Genomic DNA, 16,201 nt, shown 5'->3' on the forward strand with positions numbered 1-16,201 from the left:
TGAAAGACTTTCTGGGTGGTACGCGTTTTGGAAGTGATGAAGAGTTGAAGAAGACAGTGAACACCTGGCTTAATGAAATGGCGGCAGAGGAGTATAACACGGGAATTCTAAAGCTAGTGAACAGATACGACAAATGTTTAAATGTAGGTGGTGATTATGTAGAGAAGTAAAGGAAGCTTCAGTTATGTAACAGACTTTGTTTTTTCAAATAAATAAATATTTTGTTTAATTATTACAACAAAACGGTCGTTATTTCCTGGCTCCCCTTCGTACAAGACAAAATTCTTAAATTTAATAAATCCATGGGTATCATCAACAGTATTATGAAACCATCATTAGTCCAAAGACATAAATGCCTCCGTCTCTACAAAACCTTGGCGAGATTTATGTTATGGCAGTGAGCCTTGGACTCTTTGGAAACGTGATGAAAATTGCATTACTGCCAGTGAAATGAAATTCATGCGCCATCCAGCAGATTATACGAAATGGGACAGGAAAAGAAATGATGCCTTGAACAAGTTTCAAATGATACCTCTTTGGATCACATACATCAATATCAAAGCAATTGGCTCCAACATGTAAATCGAATGCCAAACAATAGAATATCAATCCACCAGGAAAAAGGTCGTTGGGAGTCCTCAAAAACGATGGAAAGAAAACTTTGGTAGATCGTAACAGTTCTTCAAAGGACTACAACCTGCGAGGATGATGATGATAAAGAAGAAGAAATGTGAGAAAGTGACAGTGCAGGAAGAAAAAAAGTGTTACAGTGAAACTTCTCAATAGCGGACACCGCTGGGGAAAAATTAAATGTCCGTTATTGAGAATTGTCTGCTATTTAGAAAATCGTTAGTATGTATACAGTACATTAAAATTTCTCATACACATTCACCACTAAATTTTACAGTACAGTACAGTAGACAGTGAGATTGTTTACAGTATTCATCCAGAGAGAAATGGTACCAGTAAATGTTTTGTAAATGACAAACATCACTAACCTGGGTTTTTCCCACATTAAACTTTGTGGCCAGCTCATGAACACTTAATTTCTCCTTCTCACTATGCTTTACGATGTCTACTTTATCTTTTAGTGACAAACGTTTACGTTTTTGTGACATTTTTAATGTGACTGTACTTCCGAAAACTCAACTTGACAAACTAAGAAAGTATGGACTGCTCACGTACAGTATCACAACTAATAACTGTGCTGCTTACCTTCAATAAAGTGCAAGAATGTTGAAGTGCACGATAATGATTGTTGCAAAGACTTCCGTTAGAATTCCGTTTAATTTGCAACTGTCTTTTCCTTTTTTCCTTTCACACTGTCCGTTATTTGAAAGTTTTAATTGTCGTTGGGAGATACATTTCAGTGTCCGCCTCCGTTATTGAGAATGTCCGCTATTTGGAAGAATTTTTATCATAAGGGCCAATGTTATTTTGCAGGGGAATTTTAAAATGTCCGCTACTGAGAGGAGTCCGCTATTGGGAAGTGTCCGTTAAGGGAAGTTCCACTGTATCACTGTTTGTTCTCCATAAACAATACTGGTCTTGAAACAAAAACTGACCCTTTCGAGGGCCTAGAAGAATTATGCAATGAAAGTTAGTTTGCTATACAAACCTGTAGGTTAATGGACTCCTGGTAGGATATATCGAGTGTCCTTGGCAAGGTAGGAGCCAGGGCATGGTAATCCTGCAGCATGGTGAGGAGGTCTGCTATCTGCCGCACAACAATCCCAAACGCTCTCGCCAGACAGCTTGCTGTGGTGGCCATGGTGACCGGCTCCTGGTTGGCAGCAGCTGCAGCCACAGCAGCTGTTGCTGTAGTAGACCGTCGCAGGGAAGAAGGGTCAATGAACACCAGGCTGCTGCCACCTGCAACACGCACACCTGCCACACTCTTGGCAGTCATCAGGCTGAACGCACAGGTGCTCTTACTACCATCAAGTCCTCCAACATGATTGGCAAGACAGTACAGTTCCAGCACTTGCCATGGGAATAGAGACAGCCACAATACAGCATCACAAGAGTGTGATGTAGAGTAATTGAGAATGGCAGCACAGCCTAATCAAAGAAATCCTGCTTCACAACTACTTGGCACCTACTGAGAATTTTAATTATTCCTCCTGGTCACAACTTAATCAGAGGTTAGTATTGTTAGTGACTGGTAAATCCGGCCCTGACGCGAATTTCACTCACTCCACTTCTAACTGTCCACACGCTGTCAAGAAACACGTGACAAATAGAGGTAGGGGGCAGAGAAGAGACTGCCCTGCTACTGCTACTACTGATAAAGAAAACATATTACTCACCGGTGAATCATAATGGTGTAGCCTCAATTATATTAGCCTCAGAAACCGTTTTAGCTGTATTTGATAACAGCCATCTCATTAACTGAACACATTAACCTGTTCAAATATTTTATTTACTATTACATATTACTTGCTTATTTTCTGTTACAAAAAAGCGCACTGTTTAAAAAAACAGCCCTATACGAACGGTTGGATACTCTTAGTTAAATCACACGAGAAATGCCGAAATTCAAACATTACCCGAAATGATATATTGCAAGAATGACGAATTCATATTGCCTATTTCTGACAACAAAATCAGAAGGGAAATAAGATTGAAAAGATTTCTAAGACCCTTGGTAAATTACTATGTACATTAGTTCGCCGAAATTAACTATTTCATCAAACATTTGTGACGGATGATAATTAAAACATTATTGGAAACTTGGACTGCAGTGTCTTAAATGTAACATATCAAATAGCAAATACACATTAAAGCGATCTGAGGGTATTCTGAAAAGACTATAACTACATCTAAATAGTAAATACTAGTTCGCTATTATGTAGTTTAATTAGTAACGGGAACACGTTATGCCTATCCAGTCGCAATTCTTTCAACAGCTGTAAATGAATTAACATACTCCTTTAATAAATTGCGAGTTAATCACACACATTCATCAGTAATTTCAAAATTGTTTCGATAAACTAACTGCAAATTAAGAGAAAGTGTCAGCCAGCACTTTGCTGTAAAAATAGAATAAAATAATACTTTTAAGAAGTCGCGTTGTGAAAGTAGCTAGCAATAAATTTTCACAAGAAAGAAGTGTAGGATCCGCAGTTACGACAGCGTGTGCTTCCCAACTAGGCAGTCCGTGGTTCCATTCCTGACGTGGGATGAAATTTATCTCTATGCCACAGGACTAGGTACGTCTTACACTTGTCCTGTAATATCTTCACGATGGTCCGTATTGTGAGAGATACTAGTTTTGGTCCTAAGATATGTTATCCCCTACATCTCGTTGGCTTTTGAGTCGGTTAAGGTGGAGATAAAACAAGACAAAGAAAGAAGTTGTGTACGAAGACCTGCCAAAGTATAGCGAGATCCCTCGAAACATTAAGAAATCGACAAAGTCCTAAAGCAACGAAGAAGTTCATTACGCGTCATCATCAGTAATTATCAAATCAGGCTTGGCAATGGAATCAGATAAACTAGGTAGAGGGAGTGGGATGTTAACACAGAATGAGTAAGTCCAAGGCAACATTTATTATTACAATTATAAAGAAGAACACACTAACTAAACTAAATTGTTATAACAAAAACTAAACTAAACAGCTAGTAATATATTACAGAACGCGAAAGCGAAAGATCACCAGACCAAATGTTTTCAACACGTGTAACACACAGGCAGGCAAGACTGAGGACCTGACCACCTGACAACCATAAACTGACTGACAAACTCTTGCTATACTGAACCGTGTGGTGGGTGGGGAGCAATTTTCACCCCTAACTTCTCCAAGTCCTAGGGTCGGATTTACCAGTCACTAACAGTAACCTTATCCTGTGTGATTCACTTCAAATTCTTTTCACAACTTCGTAAAAGGTAACATAACTTTCATTATAGGCTAATGCAATTGACATGCTAGAAAATGCCTGAAAAATGCTTTATTTTAACAGCTCAAATGTGATTTTAAATTTGAAAAGGAACAAAAATTGCCACCGTATGTTAAATGTGTATTTCCAGACATTGACATGACTCAGTTGTATATTAATATTATTTGCAAAATGGTGCCTGTTGTTCAATAGCTTTGGTGAATTTACTGTATGAGTGACTGAGTCATTACTGACATACTATTGTCCACCCAAGTGGTTATGTCACAGGGTCGTCGAAAGGGGGGGAATCAGATGATGCTTACTTAATGGGGCCCTTCTCTTTAAATTATTTTAAACAGTTGTATAACATTACATAAATGTCCAATTTCAGACAGCAAATGTTTTCAGGAACGAGGTACAACCCAGTCAGCAGCCTTTACAGAGGAGCCAGCAGAAATGGGTGGGGGAAACCAGGATGTGACATAACTAACCAGACTTGCTATATCATATACATTACTTCTGCTCGGCCAAATTCACCATGTCCTGATATTTAATATGTAAACATTTTCAAACCTCAAAGTATTGATATAATATATCAATACTTTGATAATCATTAGCTAGTAAGGTTCACTTACATATGCAGTATTATTATTATTATTATTATTATTATTATTATTATAGTGGCAGCCACTGGCGTGGCTCAGTTGGTTAAGGCGCTTGCCTGCCGGTCTGAAGTTGCACTCTAGCTCGGGTTCGATTCCCGCCTGGGCTGATTACCTGGTTGGGTTTTTTCCGATGTTTTCCCCAACCATAATGTGAATGCCAAGTAATCTATGGCGAATCCTCGGCCTAATCTCGCCAAATACCATCTTGCTATCACTAATCCCACTGACGCTAAATAACCTAGTAGTTGATACAGCATTGTTAAATAACCAACTAAAAAAATTATTAGTGGCATGCAAGATAGCTGCAATAAATCTCTCGGATAATCACTCATAATTATCACTAAATGTTAGTAAATTAAAAAATTGCTTTATTTAAAAATGTTCTGCATAAAGTGTTGTATCAGTTAGGATTTCCTGAGCCAAAATATGACTAAATAAACCATAATTTAAAATTTTTATATCTTCAGAGTGCTGACAGAATATTCTTTGAAGAGGTACTTTGGTCTGAATCATTAAATAGATACAAAGTTCATTCCATGTCAGACAAATAGGTACTTCAGTTTAAATAGTATTTCTTCTTTAAAATATTTTTATTAAAACAATTTAATTATTAAAATATTACCCACAATTTCTCATGCAGTACTACAGAAGCCTCAAATTATTTTCTTTTCTATGATTTCAAAACTATTTTGCACATCATCTTTCGTATAAAAAAAAAAAAACAAAGTGAATCACACAAAGTGCAATGTTGTTTGGATGAAAGATTTCGATAGGGACATCACCAATGATTATTAGCTTTAACAGAAAGTAAATTACTAGCTAATTAAGTCAATTAACTACTGATTAAGCAAACCAACAATCACCTTCCCTACCCATAATGAATAATCATGTCAACAATACAATTCATACAAAGGAGACATTGGCCAACCCCTGATATAAGTCATGGCTCAGTCTGATCACAAGTCAGTGTCAAACAGATGGACAGATACAGAAATAAAATTTGGAGCTCGCTTACAGCACACTGCGCATTTGCAGTAAACAAGAGCCCCTGCATATATGCTACTTGTGGACAGTTGTGTGAAATTGTTGCCTACATACAGGTGGACTTTCATCAAGACTCGCTCCAAATTTTAATTCCATATCTGTACATACTTCACATATTTCAATGGATGCTGCTCATAAATCATTTTCAGCTACTGTTGACAATGTTAACATTTCTGAGTTGAGTTGTAATTTTTCATTTTCACTTGTATCAGCATTTTATAACAATGAATCAATACTGTAATTAACCTTGCTGTCCTATTCCTGCATGGACAAGTGAAGGACATTGTTTTAATGGCAGTTCAGGCAATGCATAAATAAAATTAAGGAACATAAATGAACAGCAATAAGCCAACATTTACAGAGAATAACAATTTATTGTTACAGCGAAACCCATCTTTATTGGTGAAAGCTAATCATGGAATCTCTACTACACTGTGAAGTTCTACTAAATGTACTGCCAATAGGGTAGTTATTACAAATAGCTCTTTTAGTAACGACCATGACAAATTAGTAATCTAATTGCCTCTTGAGAAGAAGCATAAAAGATTTCCACATATAAATTAATGCAAAACTATCTCATCAGAGGCCATGAAAGGTGCTCAAGAGGCAGGATGTTTATGCTTTCACTTCACGAGACAATTGACACTCAGCAGCAGTAGAAATGTCAATCCTACGTGCTGCCACCTCCTCCTCAAAGAAGTATCCTTAATATTCATTTCTGTTAGGAGCTGAGTGAATCCCAGAGCCATAATGCGACCGAAAGGATCCATGACCCCATCAGGAATTGAACCCGAAACCATATGACTTGCAGCAAAATGCCTTAAATGCAATGATAGGACACACTTCTAATAAATAAATAAAAAAATAAACAATGGAAATATACGAACTATAAAATTTTACAATTTTACAATTTCATATTGACTAATACCAGTAATTTGGCTGCAAAAGGGTATCTGTCGGATACAGGGGGGAGAGCCATTAATCCTTCCCATTGAAGGCTTTAAGGAACCAACCTGGACAAATACCCAATGTCCCATCCCTACCTTCCCGTGGTGCAGCTGTTAGTAAGCATAATTTTACAAGCTGAACTAAAGGGAGGGGCTACTCATCAATTAGCACTGGTCAGCTTGATGAATTAATGACCGAATTTGGTATAATTTTCCTCTATTCAATACCTAATTCTCTCTTTTCCTTTCCTATCGAGTCCTCTGACTGAACTCTTACTTTCTTCGACCCGACAAAGCATTCGAGGCCTAGGGGTTCATTTCACTTTCCTTCCTACCCTTCCTACTTTTCTGTTCCTAGTGCTGACCTGCTATGGCACTAAAATCGTCCTCCAGTGGCTTAAGGAAGGAAAGCTGGTGATCAACAAGATCTCCCAGCTAGGTCCAATGGACCCGTCGACCAACAGCAGGTGTGGTCCTCCAGACATTCTGGGGGTTGTGTGTGAATGAAGTAGCCACCAAAACGTTAAAATATTGTGACAGCAACGTGAGATTCGAACTCACGACCAGCGTCCCGCAAGAGAGAAGATCGCGCGGAGCACTTTGGGATGGCGCGCGGCGAAGAGGGGAAAGGGCCAACGCGGCAAGAGAGTGGAGCGAGAGTGCGCGCGCATCTGGTGCTGGTAGAGAGGAGAGGGCTCTGGCTTTTTCTAGAGTGCCATCTCTAGAGACGCGTGGAACCTTCGAGGCTACGTCGCTGTGGTTATAAATTACGGACGCGAAGGAATGACAGCAGTTTTCAGTTGATTAGTCAGCCAGTCAGTGAGAAAGCCAGAGCAAGCAAGCCAGTCTTGTGTACTGGAGTTCGACTCGAGTGTGCGTCCGCATCTGCGTCAGCATCCGAAGGCCTGAGTTCGAGTGCAGTGGACCGCAGTTGGAGGGACCTGAGTTCGAGTGCAGTGGACCGCAGTTGGAGGGACCCGAGTTCGAGTACAGTGAACTGTCTCTGAAGGTCTGTGGTTCGAGATACCGTGAACTCGAGTGACTAAGATAGAAGAACTGTGAACTGAGAACTGGTAGTTCTGATTTGTAAATAGTGCTTTGTAAATATTAGTTAAGATTAACAGTTCATTGTTGTGCGTAATAGTCCAAGTAAATTGTCATTGTCGTCGGTGGAGTGCTATAACGAATACTGTGTTGAGTGAAGATCCAATTGTTGACGAGAGCGTTTAAGGTGAATTGTGGAAAGGAATTATTGTTGTGACGAATAAATTACATTGTTGTTACTAATAAAAGTCACAATATGGTGTTCACTTAAATCGGCTACGACTTGCCATTTTCACACAAGAAATGGATTCGGAACACCTCAAAATCTGTGCTTCAGTGGCTGGCCATGATAATATCTTTGAAAAATATTGGAGTGCAAGAGGTCAAATGACTTTATTGTCAAACGCCTGGCATTGGAAAACAACTACAAACAACAACATACCAGTAATTTTCTGTGAGAAAATACATTAGTAATATTCCTTTACTGATGGGTTTCACTGAATACAACATTAAAAAGCAATCTAATACTAACAAAAAATTAAATATATTTAATTTGAATCACTGTATGATGTTCACATGATTCATTTCAGACATGAAGTAGCATTTCTTTCATGAATGTCATCAACGTGGAGATAAGCACAATCTAAAGGACTGAACTCCTTTATAAGTTACGGATGATGAAATGATAATGCAAGAAAATCTTTTCCTATGTGAATTACGTAACATGATATAACTAATGAACATATTTTTACACACAAGCCAGAACAACTATTTTAATTACAAGGGGGGAAATAAAGGGTTAAATTGTATTGAGATTAGCGACATAAAATCTCAGTCAAACCTGACACAATGAAAGCATTATTAACAAAAGAGATCTTAATGTAAATTGGTACAGTAACTATTGCAACCAAACTTCAAAGTCCGACTGTAAATCGATGTGAACAGACAATGTGTAGGTTAGATTGGAGAAAACAATCCTCCTACCTCCAGCTCTGGTCCCTGTTTCACGGTTGCGAATTGCCCACTGCATTGACTGCGGTGCTAGGTTGCTGCGATGTCCATGACCAGTATTTGAGCTGTGAACACCCAACTCAACTTATGGTGAACAACATTCAACACACTAAAAAGTAATGAATTGCAGGTTCCATATGGAATCTTGTGAAAATAAATAAAAATGCCCATGAAAAATGGGAAGAAGTGAACTGGAAAAAATTACGTTTTATTTTTTTCAAGTTACAGCTGAATGAAATATGAAAAAATGCACTGAAATCTTTAACAAAGTCTCATGGATCTCAGAGACTATAAAACATACCCACACCAAAGTAAAGTATCTTCTATAAATATTATCAGTTTTGCAAGTATTAACCGAATTTGAAACTTACGAAGTCATGTTAAATTACAAATAACTTCTAAACGAAAGCTGCTGCACTAGCATTCAAACCATTAATTACCTATACACAATAAATAATCACTTCAATATTTTAAATAATGTTCATTTATGTTTCACTAACAACTTTTAAATGATGGTGGTGGTGGTACAACAAAAACAATGCACGTACGCACATTATATACTTTATATTGACAAGTCAACTCACAGTAGATTTACATTCTGAGTGCAGGTCAAATGACTTCATTGTCAAACGCCTGGCATTAGAAAACAACAACATTCTGAGTGCGTCTAAGTCAGATAACCAGTATACTTTTACGAACTTACATTATGTCCGAACACTTCTGAAGTTCACAATATCCTAAATTACTACAAATAACTTACTCAAAATAAAGTATTTAAATAACAAAGAAGGTAAACTTGCTAATTCTAAATGAGACAGTAGAGCAAGTGAACAGCTTCAAACACTTGGGATGTACTATACGCAGTAATATGAGCTACTACCAGGAAGTCAAAAGGAGGATAGCAATGGCAAAGGAAGCTTTTGATATAAAAAAGGAGCATCTTCTGCGGACCACTAGAAAAATAACTAAGGAAGAGACTAGTGAAGTGCTTTGAGGAGTGTGGCATTTTATGGGGCAGGAACATGGACACTATGACGAAGTAAAGAGAAATGACTAGAAGCATTTGAAATATGGATATGGAGAAGAATGGAGCTTGTGAAGTGGACAGATGGAATAAGAAATGAAGCTGTGTCGGAAAGAGTGGGTGAAGAAAGAATGATGCTGAAACTGATCAGAAAAATGAAAAGGAATTAGTTGGGTCACTGGCCGAGAAGAAATTGCCTACTGAAGGATGCATTGGAAGGAATGGTGAACGAGAGGAGAGTAAGTAAACCCATTGCGCTACAGCCCTGAAGAGCCAAGTCCGACCAGCCAGCTCCTGGCCTCACATTCACATGCCGAAGCAGAGGTGGACGATCAACCAGAATGGAGGTATCGTGTGATTAGCATGATGACCACCCCAGCCTTTATAGCTGGTTTGCTGAACCGGATTTTCGCTACCTATCGTAGCTCCCCAAGTGCATCACGATGCTGGGTAGGCACCGGTCCCATACACTGGCCGAAATTTCATGAGAAAATTTCTTCCCCCACGAGGACTCGAACCAGCATGGATTCCATAACGTGAGTCCTAGGCAGGATGCCTTAGACTGCGACACCATGGCGCGGGACATGAGAGGAGAGTTTAAGGCAGAAGAAATCGGATGGTAGATGGCATTAAGATATATGGATCATATGTGGAGATAAAGAGGAATGCAGAAAATAGGAAAGATTGGAGAACGCTGTGTTAACAGTGAAAGACCTGCCCTTGGGCTGAACACTATGAATGAATGAATTAATTAAATAACAATAGTAAGCTCTATGGAGCCGTTGATCTAACAAGGAGAGGTTTTCACATAAGACATTTTTACAGTTGTGATACACCATAACAAGAAATACTGTTATTATTTTGTGAGTGATAGGGGAGTGGTACATGAACAACTCACAATGTCAGAATTCAAGTTTGGCTTTAATAAAATACATCGTGTGTGTGTGCAATGTTGAAAAATGTTTTAATTGTTACAGTCATTAAATGCATGGCAAGAGAAAAGTATGGTGCTAGCTCATCACTAGACTCTGTCGATATGTCTACTGTTACTGGAGCTGTGTGGCATTTTCAAGGCAAGAAGAGATTATAATTTTTATGCTTTAAAATCTGTCGTAATTATAGTGATATTTTATTTCATAATAAAAAATTCTTATTTCTAGTAGGAATATATAAGATAGTTCAGGAGGAAAGAGCCATACCATGGATGAATATATAATAGGATGCGAAACTGTGGTCAGACCATCTGACAGAAGGGGGTTCAAATAAGATGATCAGCGCCTGACATCTTGGGTGGTGAACATTAGAACTACGTGTTGGGTAGATTACCCAGAGTTCTCTATTTATCCATTCGTTCAAGATGAACAGACGATGCTCGAGAAGACAAGATGGCAGCCAGAAACTTGCTAATGTGTGGACATAAAGTGATACTAAGTGTGTGTGTAAGCAGTGTATGTTAAACAGTGATGTTTATGGGCATTGTAAAAATAGTGTTGTTGAATGTATTGTAAAGTAGTAGTAATATAATAAATTGAACTATCTAAGTAGTTTTTGCAGATTTTTCCATTGTGCTGTACACTAAGTACCCAAAGAATACAATCCCAATTATTTAACCCTTTGCTTTATTTTCTGTCTCTGGTTGTATTTTAATTGGGTAGTGTAAAATAGATCGCCTCTTTTATCTTCCTGTTGGTTCAGGTAAGAATTTTCAGTGGAAGATGGGGTGAGAAATAAAAATGTAAATGTTTTATTTTAAATTGGGTTAGTTCTGAATATCGATGAGGATGGGAGAGAGGGAATATTTTCTGTATAGTTTAACAATTTCGTCACCAGGTGCGCTGCTAAATGCATGGAGTAATTACTTTTTGTTTTCTCTACTTGGTGCACTGCTGGATGTAATATTCTCCACCGTCCAACAGATGGCAGCAAGATCAGTTTCTACATTAGCACCTCTAGCATGTGTTATGGGAAACTCAGTAAGTTTCGCATCCTATTATTATATTCATCCATGGCCATACATTGAGGGATGTTAATATGTGCAACAGGACCAAGTGAGTTGTGGACAATAAATCATATCATATACTGTACATCATATCATATTTTGAAAACTGACATCAGCATGTCTCTATTAACTTGTTACTTAGCTCATTTACGCAGACCACAAAAGTTAAATGTCGCATTGTTTGAAAATTAAAAATTAATTGAGGTAATGTTACATAAAATATTATTTACATGTAGCCAAAAAAGCTCCACACAGAGCAGTAATTTCTTAAGCAGTTAATACTTCACTTTTGTTCTCTCTCTCTGAAATAATACCTCTATGTTCATGAGTTTCACGTCTTATTTTGCTCATGATTTTCATCAAATATCTATAGTAAGGAGATAGATCTGCATACTTCTCTCTGGGAATCGTATCCAGAACTACTAGAGTTGTAGTCACTTACAGTACTTCGAGCAGCAATGATTAATTAAAGTTATAGGCAGAAATCATTAGACCTAGCTTTCATACTATATTGAAACCTCACCTTCTGCGCTCCAGTTGCTCGTCTGCGAGGGCGAACTCCTCTGTGTCCTGCTCATCAGTCTCTCCAGCTTCAGACTCGTCATCTTCCTGCTGACTTGACTCTGCCGAGTCGTCCTCTGGGAACAGCAGCAGTGAGGCAATGCCTACACCGCACACATAACAGACTATTCACAGCCCACAGGCCAAGGGCAAACTGAATCCAGGATATCGAACACAACAAACTCTACAAGCTTTATCGTTAAAACTATAAATTTATATGCCTTGCACAATTTGCAAAATATTCTCAAAGATTTAGACAGGTCATTTATGAGATGTTAAGAAATAATGCTATGGCTTGCTTGAAGAAACTCCTTGCTTCTTTAGTTACATTAACAATTCGTTAAATTTAACTTCAAAGAAATTGATTTCATAACAAACACAAATGTGAAAATTTATAGTGAATTAGGATATTCAATTAAGAGAAAAATGCTCTTCACAGGTAACTAATATTCCTGTATAAATGACAACAAAAAAGAAAATATTTCCTTTTTTCTATTTTCACTCATATGTAAAACATATGCTACTTATTTAAATTTTGAACCAATAGAAAGGAACATATGATGTTTTTAATTATTTAAAGTCTGATATGAGCAAGGTAGGGTGAACTAATCAGCCAAGCATTAACAATGAACATGTATCATATGTGACACAAATTGATAACAGTCTTATTTTTTCCCAATAACACAACAAACTTTCTATCTCATATATTATTATGAACCTGGATTCAATGCACACTCAACCGACGTCTGAAATAGTCTGACTTTTAAGGTACTAAACACCCCACCCAGTATCAACTCTAACTGTAATTGTATACGTAATCAACAGGAATAAATATCCAAATGGTTCCCTGATAATTAAATTTTTAGGAAAGGATGTGACATACTTCCCCTCCCCCCCCCCACATAAGGTGTAAGAGTAACTAGATATTAATAAATAATGTTGCCTACATTGAAGTATCCAAATTTAATGGTGCTCTCAGGAACTAAATACTAAAGATAAAACTTTTTGACACCAGTCCTACAATACGTCTAGTTTTGGTTTTAAATACGAAAGGAAAGGAAAGAAAAGAAAAGATGACAGATCTCCATATGTATTCACTCAATTAACATAGGTAGAGATGGTATATTTTCGCAATCACATTAAATGTGAAATGTGCACTACGTATTAAATCGCAATGAAAGGTAGAAATAATTCTGCATACAGTTTACTTGAGGACATCATTCTTTCTCAGTTCAATAATTTTGGAGGGATTACTGTATGTAGACAAACCAATGACCACGGGAATGGTCACTGTTGTTACTATTTATGCAACTCCTCTCGAATTCAAAAGCAATATGGTAGTGACAATTTGGAGCACTATTATCTGTACAGTATTGTATGGTTACAGATTTTCACACCAGGGTTCGAAGACCTAGCTTTAGTAAATGCAAAATGAAAATGAACAGTGCACAAGGAGTGTGTCAGTGCAGTTTCTTTAGGTTACCCCCATTTCCTCTTCCACCATTCCTCTGTACACACCAGTTCATATAATTACAGCAAGTATTAAACTACTGTATATTATAACACACACAACACATTACATGCGACTATTATTGAAAGAAATTCGTAATTGGTAGTAATACCTGGAATCATGCAAATGCTTCTAGAAGGAAGTAAAATATACATAAAACTAATTACTATATCCATGGAGAGAGGTAAGTAGGGGAAGATAGCAGATGAGAGGGCTTGTGTAGACCTACATAAGAAAGTACAATACTGTATTTACTCGAGAATTCCAACCCTTCTCAGCATTTAATTTTCCAAGAAGTGAGGATGTTATATGTGATGACTAAACAATGAGTAAGGAATCAAGTCACTAAATGTTACAAAGATATTACGGATAATTTGGAAAATACCGTACATATGTGAATACTCTGCGCCATCGAATAATCCACACACCCTAATTTTAGAAAAAAGAAAAAAAAAATGACTGTAATTTGTGTTTTATTTACAAGAACTAAATACTACATAATGATGTACTTAAAAATCAATCAATCTTCTTAATGTATCCAGCTGTTTGCTGACAACATAAAGTCCACTATAGTCCACTGTAGTCTATTCAGTTGTTGTTTTTCACGAGAAATGAGGGCTATTTTGATCGGTGTTCATTATAGATGCCTGTTGCTAGTAGCCAGAATTGGGGTGTAGTCAATATATACTGCAGGGCTGTGTCTTCTGCAACCGGTACTGATGATTTTAATTTACTTCTTTTGTGGTTTATGGATGGACAGTATAAAAGAATGTGTTCCAGATCTTCATTATGATTATTACACCACAAACAAGTAGGATTATCAGAAATCTGAAATCGGTGTAGATACTTAAAAATAAATAAAATATCAATTTGTTTTAAGAAACGCGTCATAATCTTCACAGGCTGTCATAGAAGCATTCGGGACTCTCCTACAATAGCAAATTAGGAAACACTATCTTGGATAATTTTGTAGACTAATGGAGGTCATGAAAAATGGTTCCAGCCAATCAGAAAGAGACCATCCAATGTCTCATCTCTCACGCCATCTATGCGAGAGATGTAGAATGTTTTTGTTCTACCCGTGTTTGCAAATGGGTGAGTTGTTCGTTGATGATTCAAAAGAATAGTTGAAATTACAGACTGAGAAGAATTGTGAACATATTGTTAGAATCAATTCGTAATGTATGATTGAGTCATTGGAATCGGCTTCTGGAAAAGAATCATGTTGTCCAACTCTACGCCACACAGACCGAGGTGCAAGGCCGGACAATGCTATAGTATAATGGAATCCAGTGTTTGAGGTGAAGCAGTACCAACCTTATTTCAAATAATGTGCGCACTCCAGTTTTTCTTTGCTAAATTCCGGAAAAAAAAATATGCACGGAGTATTCACGTATATATGGTATTTAAGACAAGAATTTTATTTGTTATTCAGGATCTTTCAATCACTGAAATATTTAAAAAAAATGAGGTCGAAATAAATCTGTCATTCACAAAATAATGGGGTTTATTTATTTAAAAGCATGTAATATAAAATTAAAATACTGTACTACCGCCATTTTATACTTCTATTACTAACAGGTTCTACATTGTATTGAGAAGAAAATTTCGTAAAATGTTGTAAATTTTTGACAACAACTGATTGCTTCATTTTTTCACATTAAAAGGAAAACAGTTTTTAATTTAACTAGATACTCTCACAGCCATGGTGACTGTGGAGGCCAAATGTTTAAATAAAAAGTGTCAACATGTGTGACTCCCGTAACTCTCACAAAAATAGCCTGAAAGCTTCGTATTGTTACATTTCGAAATAAACGTTGCTAAAGCAATCAAAATGGAACAACTGAAAACAAGTATCATGACAAACACTATTCTCTTGTGAGTAAAATGGTATGTTTATTTTTAAACAAATCTTTCTCAACAAAGTCACAGGAATTTCAAATGCATGCTCACTTTTGCTTATAATGCTGAATAAATTGTGTCTACTTCCGTCAATGGTCTGCTCAAGAGCTTAACTTATAGACCTGATTCTGGTTCTCAAAGAAGTTAATACTTGGTTAGTAAGCAGTAAATAAGCAAGCTGTAAGTAAAAAATAAAGCTTGGATTGCTGGATCTGAAAGTTACTTAATATGTCGGTGTCATCTGATACATAAACACGAAAATTGCATATTAACGAAAAATTTACTTGTGCATTTTTATAAAATGGTAGAGTATTTTGTTTTGTATATTGAAGATAGTTGGTCATCACTGGATGAAGGGGTTATAGTAAAATTTTCACATAACCTCAATTTTGTTACAAATCCAATCTGACAGAAATGCATGACAAAGATTCATTATGTCAAACTAGGCTAACAACGATTAAATTCATGGAAATTTTGCAAAGGGTATATGTACGTAAACGACCACAAATATCAGAAAATGTAGGCTATAAATTTCTAAAATTTTATAAGAAAATGATCTCACAATTGGACAAAAATTACAAAATACCACAACAAAACTTATAAGAACTTAAACAT

The 16,201-nt window shown here is 36.9% G+C and overlaps 1 protein-coding gene across 5 annotated transcripts in view; it reads right to left on the reverse strand.

Annotated features, from left to right (window-relative positions):
- hyd (E3 ubiquitin-protein ligase hyd) overlaps nt 1-16,201 on the reverse strand; it is a 157,300-nt gene that overhangs the window by 55,537 nt on the left and 85,562 nt on the right. For 3 of the 5 annotated variants that reach the window (XM_069820262.1, XM_069820259.1, XM_069820258.1), the window contains exons 28-30: nt 12,137-12,278; nt 8,564-8,655; nt 1,619-1,887 (exon numbers count right to left, since the gene is read on the reverse strand). In XM_069820262.1, the coding sequence (XP_069676363.1) occupies nt 1,619-1,887; nt 8,564-8,655; nt 12,137-12,278 (503 nt within the window). The remainder of the gene's footprint in view (nt 1-1,618; nt 1,888-8,563; nt 8,656-12,136; nt 12,279-16,201) is intronic. The other 2 variants (XM_069820261.1, XM_069820260.1) reach the window with 2 other exon arrangements.

The sequence above is a fragment of the Periplaneta americana genome, chromosome 3 (genome assembly GCF_040183065.1).
Source record: "Periplaneta americana isolate PAMFEO1 chromosome 3, P.americana_PAMFEO1_priV1, whole genome shotgun sequence".
Lineage (NCBI taxonomy): Eukaryota > Metazoa > Arthropoda > Insecta > Blattodea > Blattidae > Periplaneta > Periplaneta americana.